Source organism: Antennarius striatus, chromosome 13, assembly GCF_040054535.1.
Source record: "Antennarius striatus isolate MH-2024 chromosome 13, ASM4005453v1, whole genome shotgun sequence".
NCBI lineage: Eukaryota > Metazoa > Chordata > Actinopteri > Lophiiformes > Antennariidae > Antennarius > Antennarius striatus.
The window spans coordinates 16,569,330-16,587,130 of NC_090788.1; the positions used below are offsets into that span (position 1 = coordinate 16,569,330).

The 17,801-nt window shown below is 43.0% G+C and overlaps 2 protein-coding genes across 2 annotated transcripts in view; both read left to right on the top strand.

Moving 5' to 3' along the window:
• Positions 1-7,166, top strand: part of pds5b (PDS5 cohesin associated factor B) — a 29,407-nt gene extending 22,241 nt beyond the window's left edge. The window contains exons 19-35 of the mRNA XM_068331643.1: positions 266-426; positions 596-719; positions 1,079-1,237; positions 1,450-1,518; positions 1,738-1,874; positions 2,067-2,190; positions 2,371-2,575; positions 2,781-2,895; positions 3,065-3,197; positions 3,291-3,410; positions 3,587-3,649; positions 3,753-3,898; positions 4,120-4,192; positions 4,500-4,909; positions 5,030-5,110; positions 5,726-5,822; positions 5,941-7,166. Coding sequence (XP_068187744.1) covers positions 266-426; positions 596-719; positions 1,079-1,237; positions 1,450-1,518; positions 1,738-1,874; positions 2,067-2,190; positions 2,371-2,575; positions 2,781-2,895; positions 3,065-3,197; positions 3,291-3,410; positions 3,587-3,649; positions 3,753-3,898; positions 4,120-4,192; positions 4,500-4,909; positions 5,030-5,110; positions 5,726-5,822; positions 5,941-5,973 — 2,250 coding nt within the window. The 3' untranslated portion in view covers positions 5,974-7,166. The remainder of the gene's footprint in view (positions 1-265; positions 427-595; positions 720-1,078; positions 1,238-1,449; positions 1,519-1,737; positions 1,875-2,066; positions 2,191-2,370; positions 2,576-2,780; positions 2,896-3,064; positions 3,198-3,290; positions 3,411-3,586; positions 3,650-3,752; positions 3,899-4,119; positions 4,193-4,499; positions 4,910-5,029; positions 5,111-5,725; positions 5,823-5,940) is intronic.
• Positions 7,167-9,045: 1,879 nt separating this feature from the next.
• Positions 9,046-17,521, top strand: kl (klotho). Its single transcript, XM_068331044.1, has 13 exons — positions 9,046-9,809; positions 10,522-10,952; positions 11,027-11,106; positions 11,269-11,431; positions 11,876-11,981; positions 12,561-12,710; positions 13,469-13,701; positions 14,200-14,395; positions 14,487-14,665; positions 14,877-14,984; positions 15,081-15,186; positions 15,492-15,618; positions 17,153-17,521. Exons 1-13 carry the CDS (start codon positions 9,072-9,074, stop codon positions 17,485-17,487), a joined length of 2,952 nt encoding a protein of 983 aa, XP_068187145.1. The 5' UTR covers positions 9,046-9,071; the 3' UTR covers positions 17,488-17,521.
• Positions 17,522-17,801: the final 280 nt, after the last annotated feature.

Genomic DNA, 17,801 nt, shown 5'->3' on the forward strand with positions numbered 1-17,801 from the left:
TCCGCACTATAAGGCGCACTGGACTGAACTCATTTGAAAACTCATCTTCAATGAATAACCTATTTGAAACCATTTTTTATATATAAGGCGCACTGTCGGTTTTTGAGAAAATTAAAGGCTTTTAGGTGCGCCTTATAGTGCAGAAAATACTGCATTCCGTCTGTATTTAACCAGTTCAACTTTGTCGTTGATGTGTTCCAGTCTGTTTCTGAGGATGTGATCGATTACTGTTGAAAATACATTCTGCCTGTTGTTACGTTCACAGGTGCTGTCGTTCACACACCCGGTGTCGTTCCATTCCGCAGAGACGTTTGAGTCCCTCCTGGGTTGTCTGAAGATGGACGATGAAAAGGTTGCAGAAGCTGCGCTGCAGATCTTCAAGAACACGGGCAGCAAGATGGAAGAGAGCTTCCCTCACATCAAATCGTACGTTTTTACAGTCCACTTATTGTTTTCATGAGTTATTTAGCTTACAGCATCATTTAATGTGCGTATAATTACTGGCATACACTGGGGTTATTTATTCATTTAGCAGAAACACTTGCTGCGCTTTCCTACTGGTTTCAAACGACGCTCTGCTCTCTGCTCCCCCTAGTGTTCTACTACCAGTACTACAGGCCAAGGCCAAGAGAGGCCCCCCACGCCAAGCCAAGTACGCCATCCACTGCATCAACGCCATGTTCACCAACAGAGACACACACTTCGCCCAGATCTTTGAGGTCAGTCACTCTCATCACTTGTGTTTTATTTATTAGAAGTCACTTTGAGGTGATTTATTATTCTCTGCAGCTTCAGAAAGGCATGAAATACTGATGCACTGAAAACTTACTGAAGAAAGATTGCGAAAATATTTTCACCTCCAAAAAGGAGTCTTTATTTTCACCTCCATTTGTCAGTCAGCAAGAAAGTTCACAATGAATTACAGATCTGTGGAGCTGGCAGGAGATCATTCGATTTTGAGACTGAATCATTTCAAGGCACGGATCCAAGAAATGTTTCACAGTCCTGACTGTTTTGTGTGCTTTCTGGCGATTTTCCTTTTGACAATCAATGAAATGTTGTGTTCTTGTCTCTCAAGCCTCTGCACAAAAGCCTGGACCCCGCTAACCTGGAGCAGCTCATCACTCCTCTGACCACCCTGGGTCACTTGGCTCAGCTGGCCCCAGAACAGTTTGCAGCACCACTCAAGTCTCTGGTGGCCAACTTCATTGTGAAGGATCTGCTCATGAATGACAGGGTACAGACTTCACCATACATCACTTAAATCAGCCTCATGTAGAACCCATCCAGCTAACATCAAACTGCTGTTTCAAGCTACTGTTCATACATTCACAATAAACGGTCTTGTTGAAGCCCTGAATCGGTACATTCAGGATCTAGTATCGGTGTTTTGTTAGTTTATCTTTTATATCTTGTGGACTGTGTCTCAGAGTGTGGTGTTTTCTGTAGATTCCAGGTAAGAAGACGACCAAACTTTGGGTTCCTGATGATGAAGTGTCTCCGGAGACTATGGCCAAGGTCAGTGCTGAACACATTCCAATCACTTAAAAACTTTTCAGTCATTTGTTATGAATTTTTTTTCTGATGGCTACTCTGACGCAAACAAATCAATTCTTATATCATATAATAATTTTGCCCTATTAATTTTCAAATAAAAGAGGAGACGTTTCAGCGTCTGAATGTTCTTTTTAGTTGTCCTGTGAATGATTTTGCGCCCCCCCCCCCACCTTCTTTCAGATCCAGGGCATAAAGCTGATGGTGAGGTGGTTGCTAGGAGTGAAGAACAACCAGAGTAAATCGGGTAACTCCACTCTGAGGATGCTGACTGCCATTCTGCACAGTGATGGAGACCTGACTGAACAGGGCAGGATGGGGTAAATGATAGCCTGTATTTTGTTATATGTAAACCCTGAAGTTGTTTTTTCGTCTCGGACTCTTGAGGAAAAGCTTCGTCTTCTAATAATGAACATTTTTCATCTTACAGTTGAGTCATTTTGGGGCACAAATGAGATGATGAGCTTTATTGTAAACCCAATTCTTTGCCTGCTCCGTCTGCTCCCCCCCAGTAAACCAGACATGTCTCGGCTGCGTCTGGCGGCGGCGTGCGCCCTGCTGAAACTGGCTCAGGAGCCCTGCTATCACGAAATCATCACACTGGAGCAGTATCAGCTGTGTGCTCTTGTCATTAATGTAAGAATCTCTACAAGCATCTTCTAGTTAGCTGCACCTTTTTTCTTTTTACTCTTCTGATTGTCTGTTGTTCTGAAATGATACTCTGGCACCACCTCTGCCCTTCCACCCACATCTCTCTCTACATCCCATCATCCATCACCTCCGAATCTTTACGCTGTTTTCCGACTTTCTCTTCAGGATGAGTGTTACCAGGTGCGGCAGTGTTTTTCTCAGAAGCTCCATCGGGGTCTGTGTCGTCTCCGGCTGCCTTTGGAGTACATGGCGGTGTTCGCTTTGTGCGCCAAGGACCCCGTGAAGGAGAGGAGGGCTCACGCTCGCCAGTGTCTGGTGAAAAACGTCAACATCCGCCGAGAGTACCTCAAGCAGCACGCCGCCATCAGCGGTAAAGGAGCTGGAATCTGACAGTTTGCAAATTAAATCTGATTTGGCTTTTTTTGTTAGTTATTATTTAAAAAGCATCTAATATGAATTAAATGTAATGGGTAAATTAAAAAGACACCGATCTGAGGAAATGGAAGGCAGATCTTTGCTCTGTTTGCTGCTGTTGTGAGGAGTAATAAAGTTGTTTACTTGTCATCTGCCAACAGACAAGCTGTTCTCCTTGTTGCCGGAGTATGTGGTGCCCTACACCATCCACCTGCTGGCACACGACCCAGACTACGTCAAAGTGCAGGACATAGAACAGCTCAAAGACATTAAAGAGTGAGTAGCATCACAGGAAATACACTTTATGAATGAAACATGCATCCATTGTGGCCAGAAGCAACAAACACCCTTTATTGTTGCCGTACCCGCAGAATTTTGTCGTCTAAACTAGTTGCATGGTTTTAAAGTCTTTCATTAATGACGTAAAACTTTGCTTCCTCACCAGAGCTTTGTGGTTTGTCCTCGAGATCATCATGGCCAAGAATGAGAACAACAGTCACGCTTTCATCAGGAAAATGGTGGAAAATATCAAACAAACAAAAGACGCTCAGTCCCCCAGCGATCCCAAAACCAACGAGGTAAACGCTACGCCTGGATCTGAATGCGTCCAGCGCTCTGACAAGCTTCTGTAGTTCCATCCTTCTGATCACTATGCTGTCCTCACCGTATAGAAACTCTACACTGTGTGTGACGTCGCCATGCACATCGTCATGTCAAAGAGCACTACCTACAGTCTGGAGTCCCCTAAAGACCCCGTGCTGCCCTCATGCTTCTTCACCAAACCTGATAAGGTTAGCGTTCAATATTTTATTCCCAGCAAAAGCTGTCTCTTTTGTTATTTATGATGTTTATTAATAGAAACAGCCGAGTATCTAAAACATTTTCTTGCTTTTAATGGCTTAAATGATGCATCAGCTTGAACAGATAACACTAACATGCCTTTTTTCTTTTCTCTTTCTCTCTGCAGAATTTCAGTAACACAAAAAATTATCTCCCACCAGAGATGAAATCATTCTTTTCACAAGGAAAGGTAAGCAGTCCAGGCCATGATGGTGTGGGCTCTATGAACCCATTTGTGTTGTGTTGATGGAACAGTCGTCAAACTGAAACATCATTTGGGGGTTTTTTTCTAGCCCAAGTCGGCTAACGTTCTTGGTGCAGTAAACAAGCCGTTGTCATCGGCGGGGAAGCAGCTCCAGAGTAAAGCGTCGCGCATGGAGACCGCCAGCAACGATGACTCGTCCTCCAACCCGGGGTCCCCGCAGCGCAGTAAGACCAGGTACAGGATACGAAACGCACAACGTGATGGTGAGCCCTGCTGGGCTCACCATCATGCAGGGCGGGCCAGCAAACCCAAACCAATGCCAACAAGCTAAGAAAATAGATCCCATCTCTGAGCTGAGAGCGAAGACGCTAACAGGACCACACGTAGATTTTTTTTTTTTCTTGGTGCGTTTTGAGTTGTATTAAAAGCAGTGACCGTTAATAATTCTGTTTCAGACACGACAGCACTGAAATGGATCATAGTGAAAATGAGGACATCATCCTGAAGAGAGCAGACAGCACGGATAAGGTATGAAAACCTCTTGTGTTTACTGGTAGAACATCCACTGTGTTGTGAGACAGGTTATTATAAGACCTGAGAGGATGACTGTGTTCCTATTGAACCAGGACATCGCTGATGCAGTCAGGCAGAAATCTAAGCACTACGTTTATTCTAAGTCTTTCACATGAAGCATTTTTTACAAACATTTTGTAACCTGATGTACATTTTTAAGCAGTTAATGTTCACAGGAAATTAATAGTTTGCATCTGTCAGGATGAGCCTTGATTTAGGTGAAGTTTCAGGCACTCATCAGCGCTATTTATTTCTTATACAGGATATCGAAAAGCCCCGCGGTCGCAAACGTGGCCTGCCACCGAGTGACGACCAAGAGAGCAAACCGAAGCGCGGACGCAAGAAGGCGACCGCCAACACGACTGCAATGGCAGAATCAGAGGACCAGTGGGACGAGGACAATCGGCCAGAGGACGAACAGAACAGCCCGCCGAAGAAAGGACGCCGGGGAAGGCCTCCGAAGTTGGCCGCTCAGAGTCAGGACACACCTGCTAAAGGAAAGAGGGGACGGAAGAAAGCAGCTCCTCCACCGGAGGAGGAGGAGGACGAGATAGAGGAACGGGGGGAGGAAGAAGCTGAGGATGAGGAGGAAGAGGATGAAAGAAGCAGTGAAAACATTGAGTTGAAAACAAAGGGAGGAAGGCAAACCAGAGGGGTGCGGCGATCACAAGGGTGAGAAACAGGAGTGCTTCTTGTAGCAGTAACTGCATCATCAATGATGTCGGCTTTATCTCTGCAGGTCAGATTCAGTCTGGATTCAACCTCTGCTGTTGTTCTGTGTTTGTTCATCAGGCCGGAGTCAGCAGAGTCCACGCCACAGAAGAGGAGAGGACGTCCACCCAAGTCGGCTCAGCCAGCTGCCAAGAAACCAGCGTAAGATCCACAGTTTCTGATCCTCCAGGCACGAACAGTCGCCGTTAGACTGTACTCACTCAATTCTTCTCTAAACAGTTTGACAGGAGTGTTACGTACACGTACTGTAATTCAGATTCATCCAAAAAATTTTTTTTTTAAATCCCAGATTTACCTCAAAGCGCAATAAAAGAATGAGGTTTGCTTGTCAAGCTACAAGTTGTGTCGGAAATAGTTGAATCTAAATACAACATTCTCATGGTGACTCATGGAGTAGTGTGAAAAGCATAAAGCGGTAGTTGCATAAGAATAATTAAAAATTATCTGTGAAATAGAGCATCAACATCAGTTAGTTTCCTCTACTCGTATCAGCTTCTCTTTATTTGAATCTTTCGGTTTAAATAAGCGTAAAAGGATCTTTGTATATACTTTATAGGACTGCATTCTTTGCAGTTCCAAGAGGTCTGAGCAGGAACTAAAATGTCGCGTAAATATTGCAGACCACTGATTGGTCAGAGATAATTGTTCAGGCATCGTTGCTTCAACACCCGACACGCAGAAATATTCAGTGGCAGCCGTATTGAAACCCACGTAATGAGGCGATGAATCACTGTGTACCCCTTCTGTGGTGTCCAGACGCGGGGGGCGATCTAAGGCAGCCATGGCTAAAGATGACTCTGAAGAAGAGGAGGAGGAAGAAGAGGAGGAGCCAGAAGAGGAGCCAACACCGAAGGTACTCAAAAAGTGTCACGTGAATTATAAGTAAAGACTTTCAAAGTGAAATTCCTCTCCAGAGATTCACCCCACCGCTTTTTTTCTTCTTTTTTTTCCCCCCTCCTTCGCTCTTTAAGGGTCGCAAGAAGACGGCGGGACGAAGAAGATGAGCCGGAGGAAAATGGAAAAGAAAAAAAAACGACTCGTCGTTCAAAGTTGTGGAGGAATAAAATGTAGGAAAGAAAATAAGGACATTGAACTTTTTAAACTTTTCATACGCTGAAGCTCCTACTGTTACACGAGTTCACACTCTTGCATAAACCACACGCAAACTACATCAGTACATCCGTATCATCCGCTGTGGGTTGTTGCATTGTGATGATGTTTGCCACATTAAGTAGAAATAATTTCAACAAAACAAAAGAGTGCTCCTGTAAATAGTCTTGTCTGTTCCATGTTTGGTTGTTGTGTTTGATGCTGACTGGGGGGATGCTGCAAAGCCTTTACCTGCCGATGATATTATTATTATTATAATTATTATTAAAGTGCTCCCACAAACAGATATTGCTTACCAACCATTCCCTCTGTGTCGCTCGTTAAATCTCTAAAAGATTAACCATTATCTTTTTTTTGGTGACGTTTGTCGTTTTATTTTGAAAGAAAATGTGTTTTGTTTACAGTTCTGTATATTAATAACTTTTTTCTTTTTTTTTTTTTTTACCATGTATTGATAATTTTAAAAACATTTCAGAAATCTGTCCAAAATGTAGAATTGCTTCTGGAAAAAAAGATGGTAGTGTGCGTCTCATCTTTAGGTTTGTGCTCGCTGGTAGATGGAGATCATGAGCCGCTGTGCTTGTAGTGTTTGTCACTGCTGATGACCTTTGGCCTCAGATCCACCCAGTCAGATCCTCCGTTGTATCAATATAATTCTTTATAAAACCTGACTCCTGTCTCGTTATTTCACCTTGAGTCTCGGATGAAGACGTTTCTTTTAATTTTGCCACGTTGCCCTCGTGTGTAACAGACATAGGGTCTTTATGGGTGCCACCGATAAAGAACCGCGTTAAACAAATACATTCTCCTCAGGGGATAATATTTTATTGCATGTTTTATTATAACAATGCAGAAATGGGACTCTTTTTTTTTTTTTTCTTTTTTTTTTTTTCAACCTGAACTACAATTACCGGATTTGCTGCTTTTATTTTTCAAGTAAACTGCTTCTATGTTAGCGACTCACTGATAAAAAATGAAGCCAGGTTTTGATGTAACAGGACAAATATTTCCCCATCCAAGTACCTCACCATTACTTTATTTGCAGTGTAAAGTAGTGAGTTTAAACATTCACTCCCACCACAAACAGTTGGTGCTCAGGTTGCCAGGCGCCACTTAATGATGTTCTTCCTGTGTCAAACATGGAAACGACGCACTGCTCATTGCTTATGCATACACACCTGAATAATGGGAACTTTCCAGTTTAGATGTGAAAAAACACCCACGTTCCACGACGTGCCCCCTGATAATGACCCATGACGGACTACAGGATTGGTTTTCCTGTCCTGGATCAGAATCCGTCACTGAGAAGAGATCTTGCTGTTCACAACCACTAGAGTCTAGTGTGTGAATGAACTGGACTGCTCTTCATGGCTTGATTATGTGATTCTGTGAAGGTTTGTTGAGATTGTTTTGTCCAATGGCTCCAGCTTTACTTGATGCCATTAGTCTGAGAAAGAGGAGCTTTTTAAAATTAGGTCCATCATAACCAACTAGAACAGTCAGTAGAGATCCAAGCATCTCGACAGCCAACAGACCTTTATAAATTGACAATAATTTATAAAGGACTGGCAGTCTTATGTGCTAAAGTAAATCAATATCATGGATCCACACCTTTCATTGTTAATAATATTCAAATAATTTATTTACAATGATAGAAAGCTAAAAAGCTGAAAATTCATACAACGGAGAAACTGTTTAAAAATGTTTTCAAAATTAATTGTTAATTGAGCAAATCTTTATATAACTTTGTCCTTGTTTGTCACTTTAAAAAAATATGTGGGGAAATACTGTATATTTTATATGGAAAATCATGTTTCACATTGAAAGTTGATAGTTTATGGCTCCAAACACAGAAAGAAGGACACACGCACACACACACAGGGGTACCTCCAAATAACGCTGCTGGTAACGGTTTGATTTGTTATTATCAGTGATCTTCACATATGGATAAAGTCAGAGTTGTGATGCTAAAGCCAATCCCTATTGGGAAGCCAAACTCCCAGTGACAAACAGAGTCTGTCACCCCCAGGGGGTGGAATGTGTCCAGACTCATAGAAAATGTTTGCATCATTACAAACATCAAATGCAACACAGGAGACATGTGATTGTTGAGCGGCTGAGGTCATCCATCAAACCAGCACAGCCTTCTCTTCTAAAGGCCTGCTGGTAAAGCAAAAGTGAACATGAACAACTCTTCTGGAAATTGTGTGTTTTAATGATCTGTATGTCTATCTCTGCTTCATCTCTGTGCAGTGCAATGTCTGTAGAGTTGTTATTGTGGTTTATTGTCTTGTTTGAAGGTTCCATATTATGACGATCGTTATTTACTGTTTCCAAGGACAACATGAACAGAAACAAAAGAGAGAAATCCCTGGCAGATTAAATATTAATGCAGACGCAGTGTAGAAAAAGATGACCAGGGGTTTCCAAGCAACCCAACTGGAAGCAGGAGGGGAGTAGGCTGTGGTGGCCTTGGAGCAGGAGCAGCAGGGTCCACTGACTTTTGTTTGCATACCCCCCCATAACCCCCCCCCCACCTCCATACCCCCCTCACTTGCTCGCGTTGCTGACTTGATCCAATGAACAATGCAGATGTAAACGGACTGATGTGATAATCTGCCAGCGGAGGATGGATGATAATGGTGACGCAACATCGCATTAAGGATTTGCACCTGGGTCACGCCGCCGTGTTTGATGGTGAAATAATTCACTATGACCACTGTTATTTAACCCTGTAGTCACCACAGAAACTCAAGCGTCCCCGCATTGCGAACGATTGATCATTTGGGGCTCTAAACATCATGCTGTGCCTGGAGACCTTCGTGCGTCAGGTGCCTTGGCTAATAATTGATAGTTTTGGAGAGGCTGCGTGTGGCGGGTTCACAAGTGGCCGGCTCCACACAGTCCACACTCCACACAAGCCCTATGTTCAGTCACCGAGAACCTCCAAGCGTGGATAAATAAAAGTTCAGAGTAAAACCTTGGACATCTGATGCCAGTCTCAGCAGGAGTCATGTTTATTTTTCTCACCCTTGTAACGTTTGTCTCATTCCAATCCGCCGCCTCGAAGCCCAACGCTGGTTTGAGGACGTGGGGACGTTTCAGAAAACTACCTTATCCAGGGGATCAGGCTTTTCTGTACGACACATTCCCCAAAGACTTCATATGGGCGGTGGGCACCGCTGCGTACCAGGTGGAAGGCGCGTTCGAGAAGAACGGCAAAGGGCTCTCCATTTGGGACACTTTTACGCGCGGAGGGAACCGGATCGTCAAGGGAGATGTCGGCAGCGACAGCTATCACAACATCCACGCCGACATTCGAGCCATCAGACAACTTGGGGTCAGCCACTACAGGTTCTCCCTGTCATGGTCCAGGATATTTCCCAACGGAACGCGTGGGAGTCACAACAAAGTCGGCACCGACTACTACAGGACTCTCATCCAGAGGCTGAAGGAGATCCACGTGCAGCCGGTGGTCACGCTGTACCACTGGGACCTGCCCGATCACCTCCAGCAGACCTTCGGCGGCTGGAGTAACCCGGAGCTCGTTGGAATTTTCAAAGATTACGCAGACTTTTGTTTCCAGACCTTCGGGAATGACGTGAAGTACTGGATCACCATCGACAACCCGTTCGTGGTGGCGCGTCACGGCTACGGCACCGGAGTGGTGGCTCCCGGGATAAAGAACGTTCCTGATCTCCCGTTTCGAGTTGGACACAACCTCCTTAAGGTGTGTAACACTAAAAGTTTGAATGGATTACAGACTGTCGCCCCAAAATAAATTCACACCAATTTTCCAACAGCGTTTGCTTTCAGTGAAAGCGACGGAATATTTATTCTCCAAGACCTGCAGATAAAAGTGCTGAAATGTTTTTTTTTTTTGTTGGAACACTTTAAATAAATGAATGAATGACGTTTGTTTTCAAAGACAATAAGAACCCCCCCCCCAAAAAAGCAAAAAAACCAAAACAAAACAAAAAACTAAACTAAACAGAACAACCATTTTTATTTTAGATATTAAATATATATATTAAATGTGAAGCCCTTTACTGACTAAACACTTATTATATTCCACCAATCTGACTCCAAACTTATTATACAGGTTGGAGTCAGATTGGTGGAATTTTAGTAAAATATTAAAATATAAATATGATTGATGGAACTGTTTAAATAACAGATAAACAATTAAAAGCATTACTGAGAACAAGGGGTAAAAGTAGGACATGTAAAATATGTCCTATGGGGTCTGATGCATCCATGAGATTTATTTTTTATCCTTTCAGTCTTTATTAGTTTGTTTTTCTCCCTTAAAACTCTGAACTGAATGAAACAAAGTCTAACTGATAGATTTTGGTCCCTTCGCCCTCCTCTTTCCTTCATCTCATACTTACCATCCAGTCCAACCTTGTCTTGTTATTCTCCATCCTTCCATCCCCCTCCAGGCTCATGCAGCCGCCTGGCACCTCTATGACCGTCACTACCGCCCCCGTCAGCAGGGCAAGCTGTCCATGGCGCTGGCCTCCCACTGGATCAAGCCCAGTCGCACCCGCCTGGAAAGCCTGAGAGAGTGCCAGTGCTCCCTGGATCACGTCCTGGGCTGGTTTGCCCGGCCGCTGTTTATAGATGGAGACTACCCCCCCTGCATGAAGGCCAGGCTGGGCTCATGGCTGCCCTCCTTCACCAGGGAGGAGAGGGAGCAGGTGAAGGGGACGGCAGACTTCTTCGCCCTCTCTCACGGAGCGACTCTGAGCTTCCAGCTCATTAACGACAGCCTGAAGTTTGGGCAGCAGGAAGATCTGGACCTGAGGATGCTGCTCTACTGGGTCAACGCCGAGTACAACAAGCCGCCCATCTTTGTGATGCAGAGCGGTTGGTGAGTTCACCGCTCGTGTAGATTGTGATGTTCATGTGGTGCATTGTGTTCTGACTGGCTGCTGCTCAACACAGGTACGTCCTGGGTAACACAAAGACAGAAGACCCCAAACACATGTACTACCTAAAGAGGTTTATTGCGGAGGCTCTAAAATGTGAGTGATCACGGTCTGATGTTATTAACAGCGAGCAGCACGAAGATCTAGATTTGTGCATTTCTGAACCAACAAATCCAATGAACCGCTTCAGAATTCACATTTTATATTTTACAGAAAACATTTTACACAAAGCTGAAATTTTGTGTGTATGCCAAACAGCAATCATCATAGATGGCGTGAATGTGATTGGATACACAGCCTGGTCTCTGATAGACGGTTTTGAGTGGCACCGGGAATACGGGATCAGAAGAGGACTTTATTACGTTGACTTCAACACTCCGGACATGAAGAGGGAACCCAAGACCTCTGCTACCTTCTACAGGCAGGTTAACACAAGTGTATGGTAGCATCCATCCATCCATCCATCCATCCATCCATCTAAAATGGAGATTTGCATCATTAGAAACTCACAGAAGTTTAGATCTTACTTTATGTCCCAAAGTGTGTGTTTTATAGTTTTTAGTCATTTTTTAAACATATGAACATAACATAAACATAAAATATTTATTTTAAAGTACGTAAGAGTGTGGATATCAATGTAGACCTATTAAGAATGTTTCCAATGCAGACAAACTGACTGAAAGGTATTTTAAAATAATTTACCTCCTCATAGATTGACATTTATAACATTTTAGGACCATAAGGATACAGTTATGGTTTCTCTGGCCCACCCCCACGATATTTTAACCTCACATCTGTAGAAACATTTTCAGCTTAGCTCTTCCTGCCCTGATGATTTTATGATTTTTTTTTATTCAACCTAAAGAAATGTCATCCAGAAGAACGGTTTTCCTGAGCTCCCAGAGAACAGACCAGCACAAGGAACCTTCCCGTGTGATTTTGCCTGGGGTGTATCTGCCAACTCCATACAGGTGTGTGTGTGTGTGTGTGTGTGTGTGTGTGTGTGTGTGTGTGTGTGTGTGTGTGTGTGTGTGTGTGTGTGTGTGTGTGTGTGTGTGTGTGTGTGTGTGTGTGTGTGTGTGTGTGTGTGTGTGTTCAGGATGAGAGGAAGAGGTGTGTGTTCTATTAGTGGCAGAGGGTCCAATGTGCCGAAGGGCAGTCGGATTATGAATGAAACAACCAGAATACTTCCTCTAAAGTCGATGGACTTGAGGAAACATTAACGATGTAATAACTCCTGGTTTAGCGATTTAGTATGAACCTCATTAATGTTGTGTGAACCCAAGTGTGACGTTTTATTAACTTTATTGTTATTCACTGGCTCTTCTCCGAACGAAGGGAAATGAAATGTTCCTCAGCTCCTACCAGCTCACATTGTTTGGAACCCTCTGACTCAGAAATATTTCATCTGTCAGCTGATCTTGAGAGAACAAGAACGTTAGCAGTGATTTGCTCCAGTTGACCTTTCTTTGCACTGGTGCATGAGGTAAACACTTCCACGGAGCGACTGAGTGCATTCCCACGTTGGTGTGTGTCTCCTGGTGTGACAGGTGGAGACCACACCCAGCCAGTTCGCAGACCCCAGCGTTTACCTGTGGAACAGCTCCAGCAGCGGGGAGCTGCTGAGGCTGGAGGGCTTCAGCGCTCCACCGTTACGCCGAGCCACACACTGCGCTGACTACGCCACCATCCCACAGCAGGTGTGTCCTCTGAACACACTGATTCTTTTAACAGTCTCCAGTCTTTGTTTGAATTAATTTATTTATTTTTGGTTACTTGATTGAAAAATCATGAAATCCAGAAGATAAAAACATGAAGTGGTTCAGAATGACCAGGATTTCTGGTGTCCATGAATTTCTTTGTTATCGTCTTAATTGTCGTCACTTTGAAACTACATCATTGTTAAAATCCAAACAACGGAGCTCACATTAATAATTTAACACTGGATTTTTGTCCGATCAGGTTGGCTTTGCTCAAAAGCTCATGCATGCATTTCATTCTTCTATGTTACTGTATAGATTAAAATAATACACTTCATTTGATAGACAGACAGACAGACAGACAGACAGACAGACAGACAGACTTTATTTATCCCAAACTGGGAAATTTAAATGTTACAGTAGCATTTAAATATAACAACAGACGGAAACAGGGAAAATATACATTGAAGAAAATTAAGACAATAGGGAAAGGTAATAATAATAATATTAAAAATATTAACAATAATAATGGTAATAATAGTAGTAATAATAATTTGTAAAGTTTCTGATTACAGAAATCTAAAGCCTACTGATAAACACTCTAACAGCTAACAACAAGAGTTCATCCACTCTAGTTATGATATTAATATCAAACAGAAGGTGCAGAACATTTTTATTTATTTGCTTCATTAGTTTATTTCCCAAGGGCAATTTCAGTATAAATAAATGAAACAAATGTTCACCCTCCCATCTTTCAGGTGGCTAAAATCCGGCAGGTGGGGGTAAATCACTTCCACTTCTCACTCAACTGGTCAGCCCTCGTGCCTACGGGCGACGTGTCTTCTCCCAACACCACCCTGCTGGGTTACTACCGCTGCTTCACCCGCCAGCTGCTGCAGGCCAACGTCACGCCAGTGGTCACTCTGTGGCATCACACGCACCAGCGCAGCAGCCTGCCGGCCTCGCTGGACACCAACAAGTGGCTGAACAGGTCAGACACAGGCGGCGATTTGATGTCCGACAGACGTGACTCCACAGATGGTCAGTTTTATAGTTTAAATTTAAATAAAAATCAGTTACAGTCAATTAGCTAACAGTACTGTCAATTGAACTGAATCCAAACACATTCAAACTGCATTCCAGTGTGTCAATATTTGGATAGTTAGTCAAGAAAAAAACCAAAACCTTTCATGCAGGTGAAAACATCACTAGCTCTAGCAGAGGCAATAAAAGTCCATCTGTTTTAGGAAGGCTTTATTACAATGTAGTATAATTTATGCCCTACTGTGATGTGTAGTAAACAGGGTGTGATTTCCCCAGGAACAGTCTGTCCTCCATGTAAATAAACATCCCCTGTCACTTATGTCCTTACATGCTGGTGATATATGGAGCGTGAGCGTTTTAATGTTGTGCTTTAATACACTGTGATGACTATAATAATTAAAAACAATACACACAATGTGAAGGTAACCTTGATTTGTTTTCCCAGGGAGACCCCCGAGGCGTTCGCCGACTACGCCAGACTTTGCTACAGAGAGCTGGGTGCACATGTGAAGATGTGGATCACGCTGAACGAGCCCAACGATAAGATAGTGAACTACCAGGAAGGTCATCAGATGCTGCGGGCGCACGCTCTGGCCTGGCGCGCGTATGACCGCGAGTTCAGACACACGCAAGGGGGGCAGGTTGGTTCATGATGAACGATTTCTATACAACATTTAAAGCAGATGATGTCACCTCCGCTGCCATGCTTTGTGTCGCGCCCCCCCCCCCCAGGTGTCCCTCGCTCTGCACATGGACTGGGTGGAACCGGCATTTTCGTTCAGCCGCGAAGACGTGGAACCTGCTAAAAGGGTTTTAGACTTCTGCATCGGCTGGTTTGCGGAGCCCATCTTCGGCAGTGGGGACTATCCTCTGGGGATGAGGAGCTGGCTGCGTCAGCTCAACTCACTTGAGTACTAATATTTCATTCATACTACAATACAGTCACTCTTTAAAGAATGAACATTGTTTTTGCAGTCACAATGAGAGCAGTCAGCAGGGTGCTTTTTGAATTAACTGAGAAGTCTTAAAAAAAACATGCTGTTATGAACTCCAAGCTACTAGTTAATTAAAGTTACTTCATCTCCTGTATAAGTCGCCATCTTTTTTTGCGTGTATCAACAGCCTGCCGGTGTTCAATGAGGAGGACAGACAGCTGGTCAAAGGGACGTATGACTTCTTCGCCATCAGTCACTTCAGCACCAAACTGGTGACACATGCCAAGGAAGACTCGTAAGAATTGTTTTAGGGACCAGTGAAGTCATCGCTGTCCAGTTCAAATAGACGAGATGATAACCTTTTTTAATGTTGACGTTGCCATGTCTGCAGGTACACCTACACAGAGATGCTGGAGGTCCAACACATGATCGACACCACGTGGATCATGCCCCAAAGGCCTGTCGTACCCTGGGGCCTGAGGAAGGCCCTCAACTGGGTGAGAGGTGTTCGCCTGACCTTTTATCCGAACCACTCGTACCTATTGTCCATTAAATATTATAAAGTCTGTCCAGACTCAAAAATGTGTTTTGCTTATTAATCCCTCCCTTAAATGTTGAAGGAGACATTCTGTTCCCTGCAGTTAAACATTTGAAATTGATGTTCTAAGATACAGAATTCTTTATTGAAGTAAGAACAACTTTAAAAATGTTGGTTTATTAGTAACCTGCTATTAGAACTCTTGTGTTTTCATGTAGTAGACATCAGTGACATAAGGGCAGTTGTTCCTCCTCTCTGAAACAGGTGAAGGAGCACTACTCTGACGTACCCGTCTATGTGATGGCTAACGGGGTCCATGAGGACCCGGCCCGCTTCAAGGACAGCCTGAGGGTCTACTACCTGTATAACTACATCAACGAGGCGCTCAAAGGTGAGACAACAAACACACACCTCCCTGTTTAGACTCTGTAGGGTGATGTAATGCATGTGTGTTCTGAGTGGTCAGCCCTTCAGGGGTGATTTAAGTTTTTCCCCTCAATGGCTCCTGCAGAGTTTAATCATTAGACAGATTTGAGAACACTGAACCTTGAATGATCAGCTGACTCAGTACACACACACACACACACACACACACACACACACACACACACACACACACACACACACACACACACACACACACACACACACACACTATGCTGAACCGTTGAGTTGAAATTAACTGACGCCCCGTTTCCCGTCCTTTAGTTAGTTTATTGGACCACACTCGCAGTTTAGACCTTAGTCAGCATTTTTAAACTTTGCAGTGTCATGCCTGGATGGACACACAAGTCGTTGTGATTGAACGTTGTAGTGAGCTTTGTCACCACTGAGTGGAGATAATATACAGAAAACTGTGGATATTTGAATAGGGAGTAACATTTTCAGTCAGTAAAACAAATTTAATTAAAGAAATAAATGGATAAAGAAAGAAATGAAGAAAGAAAGAAAGAAAGAAAGAAAGAAAGAAAGAAAGATTTTGATTTTTGCAAAAACACTTTAATCACATTCAAACATTTTACAATTTTTCATTAGATGAAACTTCAAAAACAGTAAACACTCAAAAACACTAAACACCAATAAACCAAAGGAAATACAATATAGAAATTAGTGCATTATAACAGGAAGTTTGCAAAAGTGAGGTGGTCATCAACTAAAGTGCATAGGACATTTTTGTGACACCAGATGTTCCTAAAGTTATTCAGGTCTTTTGTCATTTTATAGAAACCAAATTCTAGTTTTAAGCGACATCTGATGTTACAGCAAAAAACAGTAGCTGCTTCTTGAACAGTATTGTTTTCAATTCTCCTCTTCCTGGTCACATAAATTGCAAGTTTTGCCTCTCTAGAGATAAAATTTAAAAGCTGTCACTTTCTCTGATTTGATTTATTGTACCCAGCACCGTAGATGAATCTCCTGATACTAAAATTTTCACTGAACAAGAAAGAAAGAAAGAAAGAAATACATGCTACACTCAGCATACATACTGTTCTAATAGAAGAATGGTAGATGCTGATATATATTTTACAGTTGGGACATAGCAAATCAGAGTATGTCATGAGATATTTTCTATAAATGATCATCTTTGAACTAATTAATATATGATCATGAACTGATTAAGTTATTAACTATTTAGATATTACTGTAGTTTACTCCAGATGTTTCAGCAGTATTTAAACTTAAGATATTTAGTTGATAAAACATGAAAGTGGTCTCAGATATAAGGATGTTTTACATTATTTTTCTGTGATATTCATCAATACAATAATATTAATCAATATATTTAATTTAATGACTATGAACTAAATTTTGCAAAACACTACAGTATGTTAATAAAGATGTTATAGACATGTTACTGCTCTCACACACGCAGCCCATAGACGTGAATGTAATCTTCTGGTGTGTTTGTGGTCCCTCCTCCTCAGCGTACACTCTGGACGGTGTCAACCTGAAGGGTTACTTTGCTTATGCCCTGAACGACCAGAAGGACCCTGGGTTTGGATTATACGGCCATGTTCATGAGGAGGTGATCACGAAAGCCTCCCTCTCCAACTATCGTAACATCATCCAGCATAACGGCTTCCCCGTGCAGGAAGCCGCGCCCCAGCAGTGTCCCAGCACGCCCCAACCCTGCATCGGCTGCCGCGTGCTTGTCAAGAGGCCTGTGGTGGGCTTCCTGACTCTGGTGGGGTCTGGGGTCCTGATCACCCTGGGCCTCATTATCTACTACACAGCTAAGAGACACATAGAGTGTTACTAAAGCAGGTGGCTGTAAGACTTGCCTTTTTATATAAAAAAAATCTCAAGGTTAGAAAACTTAATTTATTATTCAGAACTGTAAGAACTCAATTTTTATTTTCCAGATCAACACTTAATTATGGCACTTTTTTATCTTATAATATGCAGCAACAAAAACAGTCTAATAATCTTAACAGGTAATATAACTGTTTATGTAAAGTTGTAAATTCATCATAAAACCTGTTCAGCCTCGTTCTACAGCTGGTAGATAACTCACCTGAAAGAACTTGACACAACAGGTCTGACAGACGTTCAGAATCAGAATCTGAGCCGTCT

Coding starts and splice junctions, on each gene's coding strand:
- kl (XM_068331044.1), top strand. CDS start 9,072: ATGCCAGTCTCAGCAGGAGTCATGTTTATTTTTCTCACCCTTGTAACG. Junction 9,810..10,521: donor TTGGACACAACCTCCTTAAG/GTGTGTAACACT, acceptor ATCCCCCTCCAG/GCTCATGCAGCCGCCTGGCA. Junction 11,107..11,268: donor TATTGCGGAGGCTCTAAAAT/GTGAGTGATCAC, acceptor TATGCCAAACAG/CAATCATCATAGATGGCGTG.